Below are 22,808 nucleotides of genomic sequence, written 5' to 3' on the forward strand. Positions count from 1 at the left end.
AATGAAAGAAAGACATATTCAGACACACTGACTGTGTACCAGTGATAATGAGGATTAAACCTCACCTAACAGTTTGGCTGATAGCAAGAAGGTTACTGTCAGGCAAGGTCACTGTCAAGATTCACTGAAGACATAAAAATGCCAAAAGCAAAAAATAAATCTGACTGCAAGAGATCAAAGTGACAAGATTTAAGTGGAAACTCTGCTGTTTGAACAAAACCAGCATGTCAAATGAGCCAATTTAAGATGTAGCCCATCTTGAGGACAGATATGCATTGAAATGAAATATGACATTGTATCAGGATGATAGCGTTATCTGCTGTAAATTTTCCTGCCTCCAGAGCTGAATGTATTTGACCTTGCTCTCTCGTTTACGAAAAGCAAATCAGTATCTTATACAAGGTTGCAGGAAGTATTACTAACATGACTCGTAACAGGAAATACAATGACACCATCCAGTGCTTGGCTACTAATGCATCCTTGCTGAGAATTCATACCTTTTCATCTTTCCTGCCCCTATAACCCCTGTCCCTGTCTATCGTCCACATTCCATCTTCCTAATCCCCTTGACTGAAGAGCAGAGGACTCGGTGGCTCCAGGGTGCAAAACAGAAGTAAATAAGACAGAGAGAGGGCTAGAGATGAAGAAGGAATGAAAAGGATTAGAGTGCCTCTCAAGCTGCAAACACAGAGAGGTATAGGAAGGGATGGGGGCAGCAGAGTACACAGATAGCTTTATGAATAAAAATGAAAGCAACAACATTAAAAATCTCTTTTTTTTTTATTTGGACAAAATAATTAAGTACTGTAAGAAAAAAAGTTTAAGAAATGGACTTAAACAAGCTGCTTTGCACAAGCGAATGTACAAAACAGATGAAAAGCCTGACAGTTCCTCGTGACTTAAATAGGTGACAAAAAGCACTGTTGTCTGTTTTACATCCTCTTATTTGTCGAGCCAGTTCATCTCTCGCAATATTTATTCCACAAACATGACTAAAATGAAATCACAAACTCAGATTTATCAAACTTTAACAACACACATAAATCTATTACTTTACCACTCACGGCAGTTAATAAAATAAAAAGAAGAAGAAAAAAAACACAGTTCAGTTGTTTTTGCTTTCATTTCTAGAATTAAGCTGTCCTGGTTGTTCAAATTGGTGGTGGCTGCATTCATAAAATAACTGGCACTTTTTCACCTGATTTTGGGCTGGTCTCATAAAAATTTGCCTGCTTTCACAAGTCAGAGTCTTATCAGCGCCACTGGCAGTCAGGACATGGTGATAACTCATTTCCAGACAGAGCCTGAGGTAGCTGAGGTGAGCGGCAGCAAACTGCAGCGTAGAAACCGAGAAATTCAAATGAAGTCCTGAATCAGACAGTGTGTTCTTCATTCAGAAGGCCAAAGTGGCTGAACGGCACACTGATGAGGATGTTTCTTTGAGGCCAAGCTAGGACTACGAACCTTCAGGTAAAAAGCTAAGCATAAATCCAAACCTAATCCTAACTTTAACAGACACCATTTAAATAGTTTCTCTAGCTTGGCCAAAAGGTGAGAACATCTGTAGTGAAAACATGAAGGACTGAAGACATTTCATGAATAGCAAGTCTAAAGTCAACATAATATAACTGAGTTATTGCTTCTTGTAAGTGAAGTGGTGAATCTGAAAAAAAAGAAAAACATGTCTATGGCTTTCCCTGTTGTTTCTTTGTAAGGATGTTAGGTTTGTGTCCATGCAGTCTATTGTTCAGGGGACGACAGTGTAGGGTTGATAGGGCAGCATCTTCTTTCGCTCATTGATCGCGTAAATCCAGGAGGGTTTAACAAAGTTCAGATTGCTGTTCTCCATCAGCGCCTGTGATGAAAATGAGAGTGACAGTGAGGCAGAGGTAATCAAGATGTGCTGAATCACATAAAACTGAAACCAAAACTACTAATTCAGATGCTAAACATATTTGAAAACTAATTCTGACACACAATTTCAAACACTCAAAAACCAGTTGGTCCCAAAACTGTTGTATTTTCACTGGAAGTGATCAGGTTTCCAATTTGCTTTTATTTAATTAAACCTTGCAAAATTATATCAAGTGCTTACTAATAAACTTAGAAAAATGTCTAAGTCATCCAACTGCTGTTAGTGTTTGGATTGACCTGTTCAAATGGTGTTTTTCTTTTGAAAGATATTTTCAGCTGTACACTTGCTATAATTGAAGCCATAACCTTTCACACGCGCTAAAAAACAAAACCTCACTCTTTTAAAGCTTGTTGTTAGACATCATTATTTGTTTGGCTGCCTGAGTAATGTTGATGAAACAAGAGATGCCAACTTACGTCTTCAAACGAGTCATGCCACCCTTCGCTGGTCACCACAAACTGCACCTTCTCTGTCATGTATTCCTCCATCACTCTGAAGTAGAGACAACAGTGTATTTTACAGTTTGAATTTCACAGATTGACTTTTCATGCTTTTTTCACAATAGATTCTCATGACCAGTTGAAGCTGTAGTGTTATTTCTAGGACTGTTAAATTTGTCTTACCCGTTAAAGGCAATAATGTACCGCAACAGTAGGCGTCTCTCATTGTTAGGGAATTTACCATACAGGAAAAAGTGCTTTCCGTTCAGGAAGTCTGGAAGAAATGAGAAAACGGGAAGAGAAAGAAGACAAGTGCAATTGATGACTACACAATTTGTAGTGGTAGTAATTATAGGCACTCTGACAAATGAGCAAAACATCAAAACAAACAGAGAAAAACAGCACACACTTTGTATGAGTGTGTGTATGCCATTCCTGAAAGGCAGAACACAATCCAATTACTTTCTGCAGTGTGTGCGATGTCCGACATGGAGGGGAGGCTATCTGTTCCTGTGACGGCGACAGGAACAGAAGGAAGAGACGGGAGGACACACAGATAAGATCAAAGAGAGACAGACGTACCTGGTAGCTCAGGGATGGGATGATCCTCTTCAGCCTCAGCGTCTGTGTTTTCATCTGTCGACCCCCCATATGGATCCTCCTCTTTCACCACCTTCCTCTGTACTGCTGCTTTCTTCTGTCTGCTCTCATTCTCCACCCTATAGCAAATTCAGAGAAGGTCTCTTGAAGGAATTCATTATATCTTTTATGGTACAGAGATCTTCATGCCTGCCTCTTAAAAGAAGAAACTCCCTGCTTGTCTCCTTTTTTGTTCTTCTTTTAATAGTGATCAGTTACGTTGGATATAAACTACAGATCTCCTTTCTGTGGAGATAATGAATCTTTGTCCAAGGAAGACTTGCCTATTGTTGTACTATGGGAAAGCACTATGCATGGCATCAGCTAAAAGTATTAAGTGCAAACAATGACTATGTAGTTGTTGTTACTGTGCAGAAATGAACTAAACCCTCATTAACTACAAGTAACATTATCAACAAATGAAGATCGTAAACCAACAAAACAAATCATACATCAGATGCTTGTGTCAATACTCATGTATGTTATTAAATCATCAATGTATCTGTGGGAATGACTCATTTTGCTACTGGAAAAAATCAACAGGGAATCGTTTTGCTGAAGAATCAAGATAACCTAATTATTTTTCTTTATTTATAGCACTTGTGACTTAATAAATATGACTTTTTACAAAATATTCCCAAAAGCCTCACGGTATGTGATAATTTACGTCTACAGTTTACATTACAAACTACTTTAAACCTGCATTAATTTATTAACTTCACTTCGAGACAGCGAAACAAACTGTAAACACAACATTGATAAATGATCCCCTCATAAAGCTGAGTGTGTTAGGAAACAGTTTCTATTTACACAACCAGCAGACACAGAACCGGTCGAGGCAGATGGCCGCCCTCTTTGAGCCTGGTTCTGCCTGAGGTTTCTTCCTGTTAAAGGGGAGTTTTTTCTTGCAAGTGAAAGCACAAAAGTAGCATGTATCACTAGCCTGGTATATTTTATTCCTCTGTGCCGTAGCCCTCCCTGTTTTTCTTTCGTCATAAGAGGATGTGAACGTTAAGGTGTTTAGAAACGGCCTCACTAATAACAGCAATCATGATTTCAATCTCCAGAGAGTGGTTCCTTTTATGGCACATGTTTTGCTACATATCACAACCTCTTGAATTTGTATTCCATTTTTAATTTCCCAAAGGACTTCCGCACAAAGTCAAGAGGTTGTGATATGAAGCACAACAAGCTAGCAAAGCTCTGTTAACATGAATGCGCATTGGCGTCTTCCATGAAACTACTTTTCTGAGACTGGAAGCAGGATTGCTGTTATTAGCCTTTGGAGCCGTTTTTAAACAAACTACAAACATGTCGCCCAGTACAGCAGTGTGGCTCATTGACGTGTTTTTAATAGTTCTTTGAGATGATTTCCAAAGTAGTTAAAGCGTTCTCAGGGATGACCTTATTAGGAAAAACTGGTTCAGGACAGACTAGTAAAGGTACAGTGTTCTCAATCATCAAACGTCATTTTGAGACAAAGTAGGAATGCTAATTTAAGGATTGATTCGTGCTCATTTTACAACTGGAGTGACAAGAGAAAGGAGATGTAGTGAATGACCACAACAACCAATATCACCGACAGCGTCACTGACATCATTAGTTCTGTTTACCTCTGCAGCTCATCTTCTGTGTCTAAAGCAGATTCATCACCGTCACCTCCTGTGAAATGAAGTGTTTATTCATCAATACAGAGAAATTTACCAGTGATAACAAACAGGTACAGCTTATTTCAACAATTTAAAAAAAAAAGAAAAGGCCTTGCAGGAAGTGTATGTCGTGTATGAATTGTGGACCGTTATTCTGACAAAGACAGAAGAACAGGGAAATTATAAAACTATTTACTGATGAAAATATCAGTTTACTAATGACACACACTTTAGCTCTCATAGCTCTCACTCTCATCTTAAAAACGAATTAAGTGACTGGAATTTCTGGTTTAAAAAATCTTGCAGTTTTATCATATTCTCTCCAAAACACCTTGAATCTTCACTTTCATCATGCATCCTGGGCTGACAAAAATACCAGGTGAACCCGCATCTCTATGAAACATATGAGCAGTTCAAAGGATGTAACCTTGGCGCTAACACTTTCTATTACCATGCAATCCTGAGCTGTTGAGGGGGTAAGAAGAGAAGTAGCAATAATTAAGATGCCGTTTCCGTGTACGTGTTTGGTAGGTCAGTGTCTGTTGTGTCTCCTCACTAATGCACCGCAGCACTTTACTCCTGGCCTCACATTAACATAGAAATGAGAATCATGCACAAGTCCCTTCACAATGATTATATCTTGCCTCCATTCTTCCTTCTCCCTCATACAGCATCTACAGTATGTTGTTCCCTTGTCCTTTTCACGGTGGCTTTGAAAACTCATCCATTTCCAAGTGCTTCATAAATGGTGATTCCTTTTGTCTAATCCCTGGGCTCTCACATCATCCACTTGCCCCTCTCAATTCATTCAGTCCTCTTCAGCTCCAGTGCTACCCTCACTCCCTATCCTGTCATTTGAGCCAATTGCAATGAATCACTTTTTATGAGTCATGGCCTTTTGGATGTTTATAACACACACAATATACCTCTACATAAATATATATAGATATATAGCCAACATATTAACTTGATTTTAATGATCATATATTCTTTACTCAATTTAAGGCCATTTGGTTAGAGGTTTCCTTCTCTGTGACTGAGCAATGATGTTCTCTCGTCTCTTCTAATTTACTCTCATTGCATTTTGTGGGTAGGTAACCCTGAGGCAGTGAAGAGGTAAAGTGTTTCAATATGTAAATTGAGTTAACAGAGAAAGAAAAATGTGAAGCCTCGATTCCCACACTCATATAAAAGAGGAACCATCAAAAGAAATAAGTTGTATTTATGACATTTTTCTAAGAATTTGTCTAGTTTTTTTGATCTATTACAGTTGGCAATGTTAACTTGATCTTACTTATGATGATATAAGGTATAATGTTTGTTATATTTGCCATCATCATCTTGGTTTAGTGTGCTAGTATTTATTAATTAGCACTTAATACAAAGTACAGCTGAGGCCTTATTTTGACCTACTAATGGACCTAGATGAAAAGTGGACAGATCAACTAAATCTTTACTATTTGGGGAGTGATGAATAGGGGCAGCATTATTCTGTAGAAATGTACATTTTATGTATAAATTATATATTTATTGCCAGTGTTCCCCATTGCAGCCCAGCCGAGGTACTTTTCTGTCCTCCTCCTTTCTACTCGTCTTTCCTGGAACCGGTTGTTTGTAGAGACCGTACCCTACCTTTGGCTATTATTTCTATACCAGCCTTTGTCGTACATAACCCAGGGTGTTACTTTTAAGTTCAACCTCACTTTAATGTGAAAATGCACAGCAATAAACAAGATTCCCTGCACAACTTATACAAGTTGTTTGTAACCTTCGACACGCTGGAGAATTTCATTTTCTTTTCTATTTGCTGGTTTCCACTTGTACTTTATCCTCTCTCTAACTCAAAGTGCCTCTTTGATCTTAGCTGTCATCCTTCCATTTCCTATACTTGACTTGCCTGCCCACTTCTTCCCCTATCATTTCACCATGTTTGTCTGCCTGTCTCGGGTGAACATGGGCTATAACTCAATTGAAAGACACACACCTGTGTACACCTGAACACCTGCCTGTTAATGTAAACCTCTAATCTGCCAATCAAGTATCAGCTACTGAATGCATTAAAGCATGCAGAGACGATCAAGAGGTGTTGTTGTTGTTCAGATCAAGCATCACAACAGGGAAGACAAATGCGATCTAAGTGAATTTGACCGTGGAATGATTGTTGGTGCCAGACGGGGAGAATCTGCCAGGATTTTCACGCACAACAGTCTCCAGAGTTTACAGAGAATGGTGCAAAAAAAACAACCACAAACCACTCAGTGATCAGCAGTTCTGTGGCTGATATGCCCTGTTAAAGAGAGATTTCAGAGGCAAAAAGACAACACTGGTTCAAGCAGATAGCTCAAGACCTCTATCAGCTACAAACAGGAAACTGAGGTGAGAGTAAAAGATTGGACAAAACTTTGTTTGGTCTGACAAATCTCAAAATCTGCTGCAATATGCAGATGGTTCAGTCAGAATTTGGCACAAATAACATGAATCCATGGAGCCATGAGTCAACGGTTCAGGTGGTGGTGGGGTAATGTCTTTGAGAAGATTTTCTTGGGAGTTCATTAGGCCCCTTATTACCAATGGAGCAATTTTTAAATGCCACAGCCTGCGTGAGTATTGTTGCTGATAATGTGCATTCCTTTATGTTTACAGTCGACTCATCTTTCAAAGGCTACTTCCAAAGAAATAATGTGCTATGTCACAAAGTGCACGTTAACTTAAGTTTGTTCCACAAACCTGAGAATGAGTTCAATATACTTCAGTGGTGTCCAGTCACCAGCTCACAATGAATTTGGGCTATTCTGGGAGGCAATCCAGTATTTGACAGGTGAACTTAGTAAAGTTGCCACTGAGTGTATCTTAAGTTTGTTTAGTACACAAATAAGAGAACTATGCTATCATGGAGGCAGCAGTGTTCATTGAATATTGTTGGCTGAATCTTAAACCAAACTTCAGTTAATTGTTTTCCACAGTGAGACTTTCTATTAAACTACGTTTAATGCAAACCTGGTTCATCCACATCAGTAGAGCCGCCATACTCATCATCTTCATTCCTCTTTTCTGGTGTCTTTTTGGGGGTGACTTGTCTCTCCTGCTTCAGTGGAGTCTACAAGAAGAGCAATCATAGCATGAACAGAGCAATCAAAACTGACAGACTACAAACTGGAAAAAAAAATGAATTTCATAATTTTTTATAAGGCATACGATGCAGAATTTATATAAAAACTAATGTACAGGCTCATACAAAAATAATCAATCTGTCAAAAACCCTCTCAGTTACAACCTCTCTCTCTCTCTCTCTCTCTCTCTCTCTCACACCAACTAACATATACTGCGTAGTATGCCTTTAGAAAACAAATGTACCTTGGTGTTCGTTTCCTCTTCGCTCTGGTCGTCCACCTCCATTTCGCTCTCTGAGCTCGATTCTGCTCCATCCATCAAATACCTGGAGGAAGACAGAAAAGGAGCAAACAAAATGTTTCACCATGATTAAAAGCTGTAGGGAAAACAACTATATATCTTCCTCCCAATAAGCTTTGCTTGTACAGTGTACAGTGGACCTTTTCCAGGGAAAGTGGAAAGAAAGCAAGGTTCACAGTGTGGTAATATTTTTCACCAGACAATCAATGTCCTAATGTTTAAAACATCACCATTGCTTTTATATTAAATATGCTGAAGTTTGCATGCTGGGAGACAACTCTAATCTAGAGTGAAGAAAAATAAAACCCCAAATCTTGTCTGTAAACTTTATTCCTGAACAGTTTGGCAGCTGGTTTATAGCTATTCTCAAAAGCCAGTCTTTTAATCAACATACACTGTTCACCATCTTTTATGACTAGGTCACATTCTTTTTAGGTTTAATACATATCTCTCCTCCTTGACTGGTAAGAGAAAACTCAACTAAACCCAAACATGACTCTTAATGTAACCTATCCAACTTAAAATGTATTATATTGTCAATCCTACAACATCTGTTTAGTAGAAGTTGTCCAGTTGGATTCATATTTGAGACAATTGAAGCAATCAGGTAAAACAAAATAAATTTACAGTGAACTTTTGAGGGACACTTTATGTGTTTTGTGGTATTTTGGGGTGAAAATGTCATCACACTGACACATGCCAGTAAAGTCCAGTGTACTGGTCATTTTAGAGAACATGAACTTACATCATTGCTTATCAATAATGCTTTGTGTCTTCAAATCTATGCATTCACTGATTCTATAAAATAAAAAGCACTCACACACAGTATGAAATTCAATACTCCTGTCAGGGCTACACAATCTCTCCAATTGGATATTTTAGTAATAAAAACTTTTAGAAATTATTAATGTGCATCTTGATACAGATCAGCATCAAAATATATAGTTACAGACAATAATGATTTAAGTAAATGCAATATTTCATGAGACATAAGAAAACTGTTTGAATAAACTTCAACTCACAAGGATACCAATGATTGGACCCACACCAATCAAAACCAAACCACTTGTTTCATGGCAAAGAAATATCAAACAATGGGAGGTTTTATTTGATTAGACAATCAAATAAAAAATCAGAGAAAAGAATATTCTCCATAGTTTCCCTCAACCCTCTATAAAGTCAGCTGGACATATTCAATTCAAGTGTAAAGCTCAGTGAGGTGAAATACCAAATACCAGTAATCATTTCCACTCAGACTTTAGGTGGAGACATTTTACCGACATATGCTTACTTGTTTCATCAAACTCCACAAGGGGGAAAAAAGTGAAACTGAAAAATGAAAAGGCCAAATAAAAAAAAGATGCTGAGAAAATAACAAATTTAAGTGATGAAAATCTACTGTTCTAGTATTTATGACTGAAACAGAAATGTTATGGCATTTTTTTCCATGTTGGAGCATCTAAACTAAAAGTCTGCTTTTAGTTTAATATACAGACTGATACGTACTGTAAAGTCTTTTGTGCCATTTTTCAACACAACATTATGTATGTTGACAACTCTAGGCCTTTTTCATTATTGATTAATCTATTGATTCCTTTTTGGATTCATCTTGGAAATTACAAAAAAAAACAAACAGAGAAAACCATCCATCAAGCACTGTGACATCTTTAAATTGCTTTTTATCTTGTCTGACCTTTAGTTCTTATGCACAAAATTATTCAATTTGCGATGAAATACTGTAAAGCAGACAAAAGCAGTGACCTCATATCAGCTGTTATTTTCACTGTGATAGATTAGTATAAGTATTGACCTGGACATGTGCAGGGTTAGGGTTAGGTGATTACTTACCAGAAAAAAACACTGAAAAAACCTTTTAAAAATAGATAAATAAATGATAGCAGCATTTTTTGTCTGCAGTAGTCCAAAACTAAAGTAAATAAAACATTTAGTTATAAGAACCAATAAGACCTTTTTAATTGTTTATTAATGTACAGTATTTGGCAAAAATGAAAACTTCTCCTATGAACATATTTGAAATGATTACGACTGCATTTTACTGTATTGTCATTCATTAACCACTAGCCTCCACTTATGGGTTCCCACTTCAGGAGTTATACAGAAGTTGTTGACAAATAAATTAATATACTTATATCTGCCAAAAACTACTTTATAATGTGTTATAAACCATATTTTAACTGTTTTATACTGCTTATAAATGCTAAATAGGGGGACACAATAGGAAGTTAAGTGTTATGAGTTTGGTAATTTTACACCAGCTACTCACCACCAATCATTGCTCATTGAATTAAAAAAGTATTGTTGTATTTTTTTTAAAGATGTTTTGTTTACTACTTTAGACACAACACATCTTTTGGGTTGTATGCGATTCAGTTTTGTGTGCAATAGATGAATCACTATGTGATTGTGCTGATATTTTGGCTCCAACATTGAGACTCTTTCCCCAAGTCCCCTTGGGATGCTGCAACAGAGACCAGGTTTTAATTAGAAATGTGTTTACTTATTCCGTTCTATTGTGATTGGACGTTGTAGAGCTGCTCGAGTGGTTTCTGCTCTCCTCTCTTTCTGTCTGTCTCTGGATCCTCACTGATTGGATAACAGCTATGAAGAAAGGATTTCTGGGGTGCTTGGCTGATGTCACAATCTCATGAATATATACACTACGCAGTATGCTTGAATGGCAGGACGTTAGTGAAGCTGTGCATTTGTCTCCAAATGCTCGGCTGACAAAGTGTTTGTGCGCATGATGGAGCAACAGTTTGAGAGTGTGAGTGTGTGTATTTGTTTGGGTACTTGTCATCATCAAAGTAAGTGGTCCCTTTAATTACCCATAGCAGATGCAGCTTTTAAATAAAGGGTACATCATCAAAGCTGCACACTCCATGCACTGCACAATAGCGGTGCTGGGCAGGGGAATGGATTATCCTGACAACAAGAGAGAGGGGGGGCAGGGGAGGAGGGGAGGATGGGGACGATAAGGATGAGGGATCATCTGCACAATCGGATATTGACTGAGAAAGGAGAGCGTGAGCGTGAATGACGACACAGGCTGTAGTGAACTTCTCAATTCAATGAACTTCTTGTGTGAGTGTTATGCAGCATTGGCCTTAAGCTGCGTTTATTTAAAAAAGCTTTTCACATGACCCTCTTTCTTTCTCTCTCTCTCTCTCTCTCTCTCTCTCTGTCTCTTAACAAGCCTCATATGCACACTGTGGCTGTCCACAATAATCCCATCAAAACATAAATCTGACTGCTTTCATTTCTGGCTTTGAAGACTAATGTGACCAAAAATTGATTTCTGTGCACTCGGTCTCATCACCAGATGTATCCTGCTGGAACTGTATGACAATTATCTCTTTTAAATGACAGTCACATCAAAATAACTAATTTTAGCCAAAGGAAGGAACACTAATGACATCCCTGTCTATACATGTAACTCAAATAGGGCTGTGACATAAGGATTATTGTCAAAATCAATACAGATTATATCTTGAATGTTAACAGCAGAAACTTTCAAAGCCAGTTTTTTGTACTGCTTATTTTTGTCTGTAAGAGTTGTGCTGGTGATGTCATTGTTTTGGGCCAATTAATAAGAAGTCAGAATTGAACCTAATCACGTTTCTCATTTAATATATTTTTTTAAGAACAAGGGAATAAAAACTTCTAGTGCCGCGCAAAAGACAAAAAAACCTCACAATAAGGATTACAATATCTGCCACTGGAGCCCAAAGACTTTACATTACATATCCAAATAACAATTATTTTAATTATCGATTCATCTATTGATTATTTTCTTGATTGACTGGTTAATTGTTTGGTTTACAAAATGTTAGAAAATAGGAAAAAATGTCAATCATTGTTTACTGACATGTCTTCTTTTGTCCCCACCAACAGTAAAGATATTCAGTCTACTATCATAGAAGACTAAAGAAACCAGAAAACTTCACATTAAAGAAGCTGCAGCTCAGTACATTACATATGTAGTATTTAGTACAGTATTATGAGACCAGCAAGTATATTTCAACTATACACTGGACTTGTTGGACTGTCTAAAAATAGGCAGCAGGGTGAAAAGGAGGAAGATGATGAGAAATTTAATTGAAGGTATCTGCAGGGTTTGACATTACAGAGGCGGGGCGACCGTCGTCAATCATCCATGCAGACACACACTCATCTGACTACAAGGTATGTTTTTAAATCCATCACTGAAGTCTCCTGTGACAGAACTGCGAAGTGAACAGTGTTCCTCTTCCTTGATGTCATTACTTTTACAGCAGTGAGAAAAAAAGAAAAAATCTCTCTCTCGCAAGCTCAGTGTTGAACATCACATGAGCACTGCGGCTCTATTTTGCAACATTTGTCTAAAAAACAAAGAGTCTTACAATTGTTCTGATTCTTTGTTTGCTAAAAAACTCAATAAATTGATTTGTTTTATTACAATCCACACTTTTACAGTTGGTGCCAAATCTACCACAAAACCAGTTCTCCATACTGACTCTATTTGAATTGCCTGAATTCAACAGAAGCCTGAAATTAACAAGTTCAGTAACCTCGGATAACCCAGCAGTATGGGATCCTGGTCCAAAATTGATTCATCTTCATGCCAGACACAGTCATTACGGAAGCAACACATACGAAGGAATTCCTTATATGATAAAGCAAAGCCTCACACAGTATGAGACAAGTACAATATTACTCTAATTAATTTCCTTTGCCTGAGATCAGCATCCTGCTCTACATTATTCAATACACACAGATCTACGTGGAGTAATGACAGAAAACCTTGATGTTGCAAAAGCTCCCTGTGTAATGAGGCATATAATGAGACAGCTGCTGGCACTGGCACAGCAGGCATCAGTTGCACAAGGTTACAATGTTCTCTGTGGCAAAGGGGGCACGGCTGCTGTGAGGAGTGTATTTTTGGACGCTTCAATCAGCGTGAGTGCTGCTGTGCACAGATGTAGATGAAACTATGTACGGACATGGCTTAAGAGAAACTATTAAACAGATGTGGATTCATACACTGGACACACGCCCCACACTAAAAACCAGGCTGTCACACTGCTGAATTGCCCTTTAACAGGAAAATTAATGCCAAGCAAGCAAGAGTGCAGTCCTTTCTACAGGTGTGAATTCCACACAAGCATCTACACAGTTTCCCTTTTCAATTACTGCTATGAAATCATCTCTTTTCACTTGTTTATTTTCTCTCTTACCCCTTGTAGGAGATCTTCTGTTTCCTCTTATGGCAGTCCATGAACCATTCCTTCCGTACGATGATGCCCCCTGCTGATTTCACCTGGCTGTACTTGGGGGTGTTAGCGAAGGCACAGCTGGAGATTAATGGGCCGACACACACACACACACACACACACACACACACACACACACACACACACACACACACACACACACACACACACACACACACACACACACACACATATGGTTAGATCACTATAGAGAAGCTGACAAGGGTAATAGTCTTCTCCCATAGCTGAGATCAAGATGCAATCAAACTAAATTACTGTGAGTGCTAACAGGGCTGTTACACAATCCTGTAATCAACTACAAATAAAAATATCTTTTGGACGGACATCTCTGGAACAATTAGAGTAATCACTTCAAAAGCATTCGTTACACTTCGTGTTGATGTAAGTGATTTGGTTATTTATCAAAATTATTTCCTGCACTCACTGTGATATTTATTTTGTGTAGCGCACAGCTGTCATGACTGAAATATTTAATATTAGTGTCAGAGGAGCAGAAGTGTCAGAGGTCCTGCAACGTTAAATAACACTACACCTCACTTTGCAAATGTAATATCCTAACTTGACGACAGCAACAAAGTACAACAGGATTATATCTTTGTTTTTTACTTATACTGAAAATTATTCTCCCTCAACAAACCTGTAAAAATCTGTTTCATCCACTATAATAAAGGTGCCTTTACCACAATCTCTGTTTAGTCATATAATCTGCCAACAAGCTGCAGTTTCACCATTTTTTACTCTTTTGGTTTATCTGTAAACTCTTTTGTATTTGCTTTCCATTTCTCTTCCAACTCTCTTTGTGGAATGATATTTCTGAGCTGCCTTTCCACCGGAGAACTATTATAAAGTAAACAGTGTCTCCTTGCAGCAACGATGGTGTGATTTGGGTGGAATGTAAAATCTAATCTTGTTGAGGTTGATTTATATATTTGTGAAAATTGTTCAAATCCTAAATGAAAGCGTTAAAGCAAGGAAGGGGCTTACATAAGGTGTGTAGAGTCAGGTGTCCAGTCAGGTCGATATTTGGCCCCCATATCCAGAGCTTTTTCCCTCAGCTCCCCTCTGAAGGGATTTTGGAAGCCGCTGAGGACAAACACCACCCCCTCCATCAACCGGTTGAATGGAACCTGCTGTGCGCTCTGGGGTTTGGCTTTCTGTTGTTTGGGTTTGGGCTCAGGTTTGGACTGACTGTCCCTCTTCTTGTCAGCAGACCTCTGTGCTGGTGAGGCTGGTGAGATAAATCACAAAGTTAAAGACGTTTTCAGATAAGAAATCACCTGTAAGGCAAGACTCTGACACTCTGAAGTTAAGAGTGATTTTGTGGATGTCACCTTTTGAGGTGCTGGGGCTGGGCGTGCTCGCTGGGCTGGGTTTGTGTTTGGGGGTCACAGCTTTGCCCTCAGGTGAACCAGCTGGGCTTGTTTTCTTCGAGGAAGGAGGGACGGGGGCAGACTGGCGCTCTTTGCTGAACTCAAATTTCCTCTTTGCTGGTGGCTATAAGGAAATAATTAAAAAATATGCACCATGTCATGCTTAGGCCAAGATGAACAGGTAATGTGCTCCTGTATATTTAGAATAGGTGTGTTGGAGGAGATAAAGTTGGATGACTAGTGGAACAAACAATCAACACTAACAATTCTGCACATTTGTAGTCTTCTGAAAAGCAGCTTAAAAACAATGACAATACAAAATTGGAAACATATCACTGGAACCAGGCTGATATCTTTGGGTGGAGCTCAACCAAATACATATTTGTGTATTTATTTGTTCCTCTCTAAAGTCAAAGTGACATGCAGCTGATAAAGCCACTTGCCTGTGTTTCCTACTCATACTGGGCTCAAGCAGAGTCACAGTAAGGCAGTTTCATCTGTGCCGAGCAATGTAACGTTTGCAGCTGTTTTTAAAAGTTGATCAAGTTTAGCCACTGCATGTTTAATAATACCATTCAATAAAAAAAGAGACTAAGAAACATAAGATGAGCTCTATGCTGTAAAATTTCAGAGCTTGTCATACAAAATGTACAAAAGTCATTATTTTATAGTGAAATGTATTAAAGATTTTCGATGAATTCAGGAATTTCTGGTTTTTGGTTAAAATAATTCAGAAATTAACATTTTCCGCACCTCTGACACCAAACATTTTCAATCCAAGCAAGACATTGTAATACATCCCTTATTGATTATTACGATGCCCACAGTTTTGAGCAAAGTCTTCTTTGCTGTTGAAGACAACATTTACTTTTCCTATGCTGGAGTTATTATTCTTGTGATTACGAGAAATTGTGTAATAGCTTAAAAGGAATAGTTCATTGTTTTGGGAAATCTGTTTATTCTCTTTCCGGTGGAGAGTTAGATGATCGATATCACTCTTGTATCTGTCTGTTAAATGTAAGGCACAAAATCTGAACCACTGAGGCTCACTTATTACCACATAAAATATCTTATTTGTTTAGTACTAAAGCTGAACGATGTGCAAAGAAAAAAAATTCAAACTGTGATTATTTCGCATCTATGTAGCAACACAAAGTTTCATTTCAATATGTGTTGTAACACACTTTAACTTGATCAAAAAATGACAGCTCCTCCAATTTGGACATTGCACTTGGCCATATTGCGATTTCAATAATATTTCGATTAATTGTTCAGCTCTGTTTATTACATACAAAAACTCTAAAAACAACTATTTGAGGGTTTTATGAGGGTATGTGCTGGACTATTTCTTGGTCAGGGCAAAATCTTGATTGTTCAGACATTATTTGGCTCTGAATCAATAATTTAAATTGTTTCTTAATCTTCTGCCAGAAATTTTCTTAGGATTTTGCAGACTATATTTTAGTTAAAACTTCTCAATAACTATAAACTCCTGTTCTCTTGATAAAGCAAAATACAACAAAAGGAACCACTGCTTGCTGGCTGTCTGTTAAGTGAGGAAAAATGACGGTGATGTTTAGTACCTGTGGTGAGGCAGAGTTGGAGGAGGAAGCTTGGCCTGATGGATGCGAGCTGCCACCAGCCTGCAGGGCAGCAGCAGCGTAACTCAACTTCTCATTCTTAGGAGACACTAAAGAGAGAAAAAGTGCAGATGCTTGATTAGTGAAGAAAGGAGAATTATTCCACCAAAACAGTATAATAATGAAGAATGTCCTTGAAATCACCTCTTGTAATGTCTCCTGGCACACTTAAGAAGCTTTAAATAAAAACCTAATTAGTGCTCTGGTGTTTTTAAAAAATATATTATTCAGTGATTACCACTTTGTTATTACGAGGGCCTCAAAGACTTTAATTGGGCTTCAGCAGCTGATACATTTAAATAAATGGATTTACCTTTGAGCGAAGCGCTGGCTTTTGTTGCATTGTCTCGATTGAAGAAAAGACTGCCAGGTTGTAGACTGGTCCCGGATGAAGGAGACTCATCTTTTAACCGGAACTGTCCCAGCTTTGTCAGTTTCTGACAAGAGAGAAGAAAGACAAGTTTAGTGCTGAAAGAAAAGATACACCGAAGTGCTCTGTCTCTTTATTACTTCAGATTACATCAGATTAGATTAGCCTTTATTGTCTCCCTTGGGAGAAATATCTTGGATATTTGAGAGAACATAGCAGCACACAGTCTCTCCACATGCACACAATATATCCGTAGACATTTACAACCAAACTACAGTTGACATACAGTGCCACATACAGATCCGTATACACCAGAACACACCCACCAAGAATATTACATGATGCCAAGATATTGCACAAATGCACTGCACTCTGATATTGCACATTCCCCCCAACAAAAGCCATGACATTTCACCCCCCTCCACATGCCAAATTCATTGCACAGATGCCCCATAAAGATTTTTCACAGAGGATATTGCACAGATGCCATGCATCAAGAGATTGCACATTCTTCCCAGTAAAACCAAAATCAAGGTAGAACCATAAAATAACCCAAATAATAATAATAATAATAATGATAAAATAGGACCATCTTTTTAAAGATAAGATAAATACATAATGAATGATGTCATAAGATGATAAAAATGGGCAGAGTTTAAAAGTAGATTAAGTTGTCAAACGCTCTGTAGTGACATGATGTGCCAGGTCTCAGCACTGGATTTTAACTGAAGCATTACTGAAAGTAAAAATGAAATGAAATGTATCGTCACATGTAATCTTCTATTATTACGCTCACACTTTTTATTATGCTTACTGGTGGTCTGTCAGGTTTTTCCAACTGGTTTGTTATGTACAATAAGTAATAGATGCATCTGTATTTGATCAAATCAAAAACAGAGCTTGGCATCGAACCTAAAAATAATTTTCTGCTCTCGAACAAAATGTGTCAGAACACTTTTAAAGTGTCAAGTTGGCACCAAATGTCTGGTCAGATCCGTAGTCTGATTTATTTAATTTTTTTATCAGTCAGTGTTTAAATTAAATCATAATTCTGCCAGTTTTAGACTATTTAGGCCGAATTACTGTATGGCTCTTTTTTGTTCAGACAATATTAAACATTTGAGGATTTTAGCTCCTTTTATTGGAGAAAAAACATGTTTTATTTCTCAAAGTAAAGTATCATATCAGTGTTAACAACTTCCTCATGGTCTTGAATGAATAAAAAAGAGGGACAAAAAAGACAGTCAGACAAGACCATGCGCTACTTACTGGGGAGGATGTTGGAGGATCATTTTTGTCAGGCGGTGAATGGAATTTGACAAAGGCCAGTCCGTACGCTATATTCTATAAAACACACAAACAAATTCATCTTATATTTCATTTTATAAGCAGCAATGGAGATATGCTCATATTCTTTTCACAGAATTGACCATTAATTTAGTAGTTAACGGGAACTCAAAAAACAAAAACAATATTTGCTCAACAGGTTCAACCATGAAACTTGAATACACAGTTTGTATAGAAACCCTTTGAACTGAATGCCATGTACTAATTTGCAGCAGTGAAAGATCTCAATTTCAAATACTTGCTGGTAATTTTTGATCATGTTGATTAAGAGTTAGATGGATGCATGATTTGCACAAAACTGAAATATTTTTTGATTATATTGGACACTGTTTTTTACTAAATGCAGATACAACTACAATTCCTGGCTGATCCAGCCCTTACCTTGCTGTATGGCTGGCTGCATACAATTTTCACTCTGTCCCACTTCTCCTGTGCTGTGCTCTTCTGCAGCTGGTTGGGCCCAAAGAATCGCACCCGGTTCAGGTTGCTGCCGTTACGGCTCTCCGTGGGAGACATGAAGGAAGACGTAACCAACAAAACCTAAAACAAACAGGGAGAGATTGAAGAGTTAAGTCAAAAATATGGAGTAATGACAAATAAAGATGGCTAGGAAGTGAGATATTTCTATTGGTTTGGTTTGCAAAATTACCTCATAGTCCTGGTCTCTGACAGCTGAGGAATTCCCAACTAACACCTCAATGAAAGCTGATCCTTCATTTCCGATATCGATGCTGTGCACCTGCTCCTCCTTCTCGAACTGAGAAAAAAGATGAGAGCAATGATGAGGAGCAACTGTTCCTAAATGACACAAAACATTGTAATACACTCTCCTACACAAAATAATGCAGTTTTAAAGCTTAACACCTGCATCAGAAAAGGCACAATTAATTTTGAATTTATGAATAGCCTGCAAACAACTTGCAGCACTCCAGAGCTTCTTGAATAAGCTGCAGGCAGAAAAATTACTTCAATCTAATCCCCAAATAATGAAGAAAAATACAACTGTACTCAAATTTAGCTGTGGTCAAAAAGAGGAAATAAAATCTCAACCAAAACCAAATCAAAGTTGAGGAAGGTCTGCTCAGACAAGGGGGTTCCCAAAAGGACACAAATATATTTACAAAGCAGAAGTGGGAAGCATCTTACGTAAATGCCAACGTTTGTAATTATATTACACTAACACACAAATGTACTATGAGTACAACTTGCTTAAATCTTTTTTATATACATCAATTTTATTCTTGAGTTAATTAAAATAAATAAATAAACTAAATATATTGGATTGTGTTCACAGTGCCTGTAAAATGTTGACCAACAACATTACATCTTGCCTTCTTTTGATTTTTCAAAGTTTAAGATTACACAAAAAATTGGGTAAATACCAGTGGCCAAAAATACAAAAGTGGACAAACAATTCCTGTTAAGAGTGCAAGCAATGGGCAGAATAACTGGGGCAACAAAGATGAATGAACACATTATGTTGTAAACATCTAAAATCTGAGAGACACTAGCATTCCTTGTACATAGGCCACCTGGGTAGATAAAATCCAAATTCAAAACAACCCAGATTTGTGTTCTCTTTGTATCTGTTGTCTTTGTATTCACTACTGCGTTAGTTGGATGTAATAACTGCTATGACACAATCATAAAACGTACATTTCTGTCACTCATTGGCTGGCATTGTTCTCACTGCCACTGCTCCCTATCTTCTCTTGTACAGTGCCACACTGTCTCTCAGGCTCTCAGCTCGCTCTCTCTTTTTCTTATTAAACTAGTCAGGAAGCCGACAACAAAGTCTAACTTTATGTTAAGTGTTATCAAATGAAGAGAAAGTCCTCACCTTGTCCTAAACTGGTCCTAAATCGATATTACAGAATGTCCTTCTTTTATGAATGAAGTGGTACACAAGTTGAAGCAGCAACGCCATGTGTTTGACCAATGAGCTACAGTCATCCCTGAAAATCCCACCACCCAAGTTCCTGTATCTCTGGAAAGTTACTTCCCATGCAGGGACGTATTAGGGAGGTAAAACAATCTCACTGGAGCTTAACTTAGACCCTGGTCCCACCGATGGAAACGCAAGTTGAGTTTGAGTTTCTTAATAGGATCGTAATGCCTGAGGAAAGTTCCTGCATTCAAAATGTGGCTACATTTGGACTCTAACTCCACTGATGATTGTCAAAAGATGTGGATCAAAGCTCTAAAAATGTAACCAGTAAGAGAAGCTTGAGCTATGACTATGTTACTTTGTTAATCATAAACATTTGTGTGACTAGTTTATTACTGAACCCAACTATCACACACCACCACAAGTAAATTCTCAACCTGTGGGAAACACTGGACACTTTTTGATTAGGCTTAGCTCTGGATCACATGCAACCAAACAAACTAAATCACACCAAAACAACACTTTGTGTAACCACTCCACTGAAACATATAATTTGTGTGATTAGGAGGGTGAAAAAACAAAACATACCTGCAGAATGACTGATGTTTGCTTCTCCCCTGATCTTGCTGCTTTCCATTTTCTGTAGGTGTCCGAGCTCAGCAGGTTGTCTGCTTTGTGAGTCTGTTTGACATTACAACAAAAGTGAGTAAACACTAAAAAAAAGAAAAATCACTGGGTTAAAGTCTTATCCAGTTTGGGTGAATATAGCACCAATACTGGGTTAATGTTACCCAGAAAGTCACTCAACACAACAGGTTGTATTGACCCAGTTATAATGTTATGTTTTGATTTACTGTTGTGTTATTTACCCAGAATAAATCTTGTTGAAATTGACTCTACTCTTTGTACACTTACATGTTACAGGTTGTTACTGATTGGTTATCACCGTTTTGTACATGGAAAAAAAAACATTTGTGACAGTTGTGAGTTTAAGTTTGTTGTGTGTAACACTAAGTCATAAAATAACAGATTGCTTAGGAGCACAGACCCATCCAGCCATGTGCCTTTAAGTTCCCCTTCATACCATCAGCCATCAGACTGTACAACACCACAGCTCCCAGTACCTCCCACTCCCACAAAAAAAAGACTGATGCTGTCATTACTATGTAAATCCCAGGAACATTGCACACATGTATATAATCTCAGGAACTTCTCCTTATTGCAAATGTATATATTGCAGATTTATTTAGAGATGTCTTACTGTATATAATATTTTATTGTATCACTTGTATCCCCACTATACTACTAATACGTCAATTTGAACAACTCCCAAAGGGGATCAATAAAGATACATCTTATATTAACAGGGTAAAAAACTGGACCTAGTGATTTTTAATGTGTGGAAGGAAGGCTCACATTTGTCTAAATAACTTGAAACAGTCAAAAGAGACACGGATAGCATGCATTTCTGCATATGTCTACGTCAATACAAGTGACAAATGAACTTACAGTGTCCTCGGTGCTGCAAGACACAACGTGCTTGAGTTTGATTTCTGGCATGTTGTTGTGGACTCCTGACAGCTTTAACACCAGAGTATCAGCCTGTGTGAGGTCAAATAAAACAACCAGGCACTTTGCCTTGCGCTGAGTGGTATCGTAACGAGCTAATAAGTAATAAAACTATTTAAAAATATATATTTATATACTTTAAATGGCTGTGACTGTCGCGACAAAAAAAACAACAAACCCCTTGGCTAACGTGATAGCACGCTAGCAAACAATAGGCACAGTGGATAACGCGCTGTTATGCGCAAATATTTCACACAGTTATGAACTTGACACACATACGCTTACTTTGGCATTATAGCAAACACCAGAAAATGAATATTATTGCTTTTAATTTTAAGTTAAATGTGTACAATAACTCATTTTCCCACCAAAAAGCCTGACGTGACTGTCGCACTGTAACGTAACTTCCGGCTGACGTCACTTCCCATCCAATCAGAGCGGCTCTTCTTCTTCTTCTGCGGTTTTAATCTGAGTGTCACCGGGGTAACGTCGCCACCAGCTGGTTAGAATATGCACCTGTAAGAAATCCTGTAAATGAGGCCAGTTTGGAGCAGATATTTGAAGATATTATTAATTCAGTTGTTAAGGAAATATCCTCTGAACTAATTTATAAAGTTTACCCAGATAAATATTATCTTAAAAAGAGTTGTAGTTTTTGTTATGCATGTCCAGAAAGTATTGCACATTTATTTTGGCATTTCCCATTTCTGAAGATATTCTGGCAAAACCTTTCTGATTTTATTGTTGAAAATATTTAAAGTTTTATTATAAAGTTTTATTTTACTTTGGAAGAACGTATCGTTTAGTCACATGGAAAATAGCAAACAGAAAAATAACCCTAACCCTAACCCTAACCCTACCCAGAATGTATACGGTTTTGTATGTTGTGCATTTACAGTTACTTTGACTTAAAAACATTTGAAATCATCAGAACAACATTTTTTCACAACTGAAATATTTATTCTCTTTTTTTGTTACCATTTGCAAATGTTTTATAGTCTTTTTGCACGTGAGCTGTTTTGAGAAATCTTAATTCAGATAACTTTTAAAAAGTTTTAAGATAAGTTCCAAAGCAACCGAGAAAAGCTGTAAACACTGGTGGGAGAAGAACTCAGATCCTTTACTTAAGTAAAAATAAAATTACATGTAAAGGTACATAAATATTACCAGGTTAATTTCAGGGACGTATTACAGTAATAATGAGAGTATCTGCCCATGGACGGATCTGAAAAAGGGACAGATGTTGCTAATCCTCAAATCCAGGAATTAAGCAGAAAAT

General features: G+C 37.7%; 1 protein-coding gene across 1 annotated transcript; it reads right to left on the bottom strand.

The window, feature by feature from the left end:
- Window positions 1-761: 761 nt before the first annotated feature.
- On the bottom strand, window positions 762-21,909 carry xrcc1 (X-ray repair complementing defective repair in Chinese hamster cells 1). The gene is made up of 17 exons (XM_062422328.1): window positions 21,470-21,909; window positions 20,549-20,641; window positions 18,722-18,829; window positions 18,454-18,612; window positions 17,995-18,069; window positions 16,669-16,792; window positions 16,299-16,405; window positions 14,677-14,839; window positions 14,330-14,573; window positions 13,289-13,405; window positions 7,998-8,079; window positions 7,641-7,740; window positions 4,608-4,656; window positions 2,938-3,074; window positions 2,539-2,629; window positions 2,332-2,407; window positions 762-1,855 (listed from the first exon to the last, which is right to left on the bottom strand). Exons 1-17 carry the CDS (start codon window positions 21,518-21,520, stop codon window positions 1,748-1,750), a joined length of 1,884 nt encoding a protein of 627 aa, XP_062278312.1. The 5' UTR covers window positions 21,521-21,909; the 3' UTR covers window positions 762-1,747.
- Between the last annotated feature and the right edge of the window lie 899 nt (window positions 21,910-22,808).

This window comes from Scomber scombrus, chromosome 7, assembly GCF_963691925.1.
Source record: "Scomber scombrus chromosome 7, fScoSco1.1, whole genome shotgun sequence".
NCBI classification, from domain to species: Eukaryota; Metazoa; Chordata; class Actinopteri; order Scombriformes; family Scombridae; genus Scomber; species Scomber scombrus.

Coding starts and splice junctions, on each gene's coding strand:
- xrcc1 (XM_062422328.1), bottom strand. CDS start 21,520: ATGCCAGAAATCAAACTCAAGCACGTTGTGTCTTGCAGCACCGAGGAC. Junction 20,642..21,469: donor CTTGCAGCACCGAGGACACT/GTAAGTTCATTT, acceptor AATGTCAAACAG/ACTCACAAAGCAGACAACCT. Junction 18,070..18,453: donor GCAGCCAGCCATACAGCAAG/GTAAGGGCTGGA, acceptor TGTGTTTTATAG/AATATAGCGTACGGACTGGC.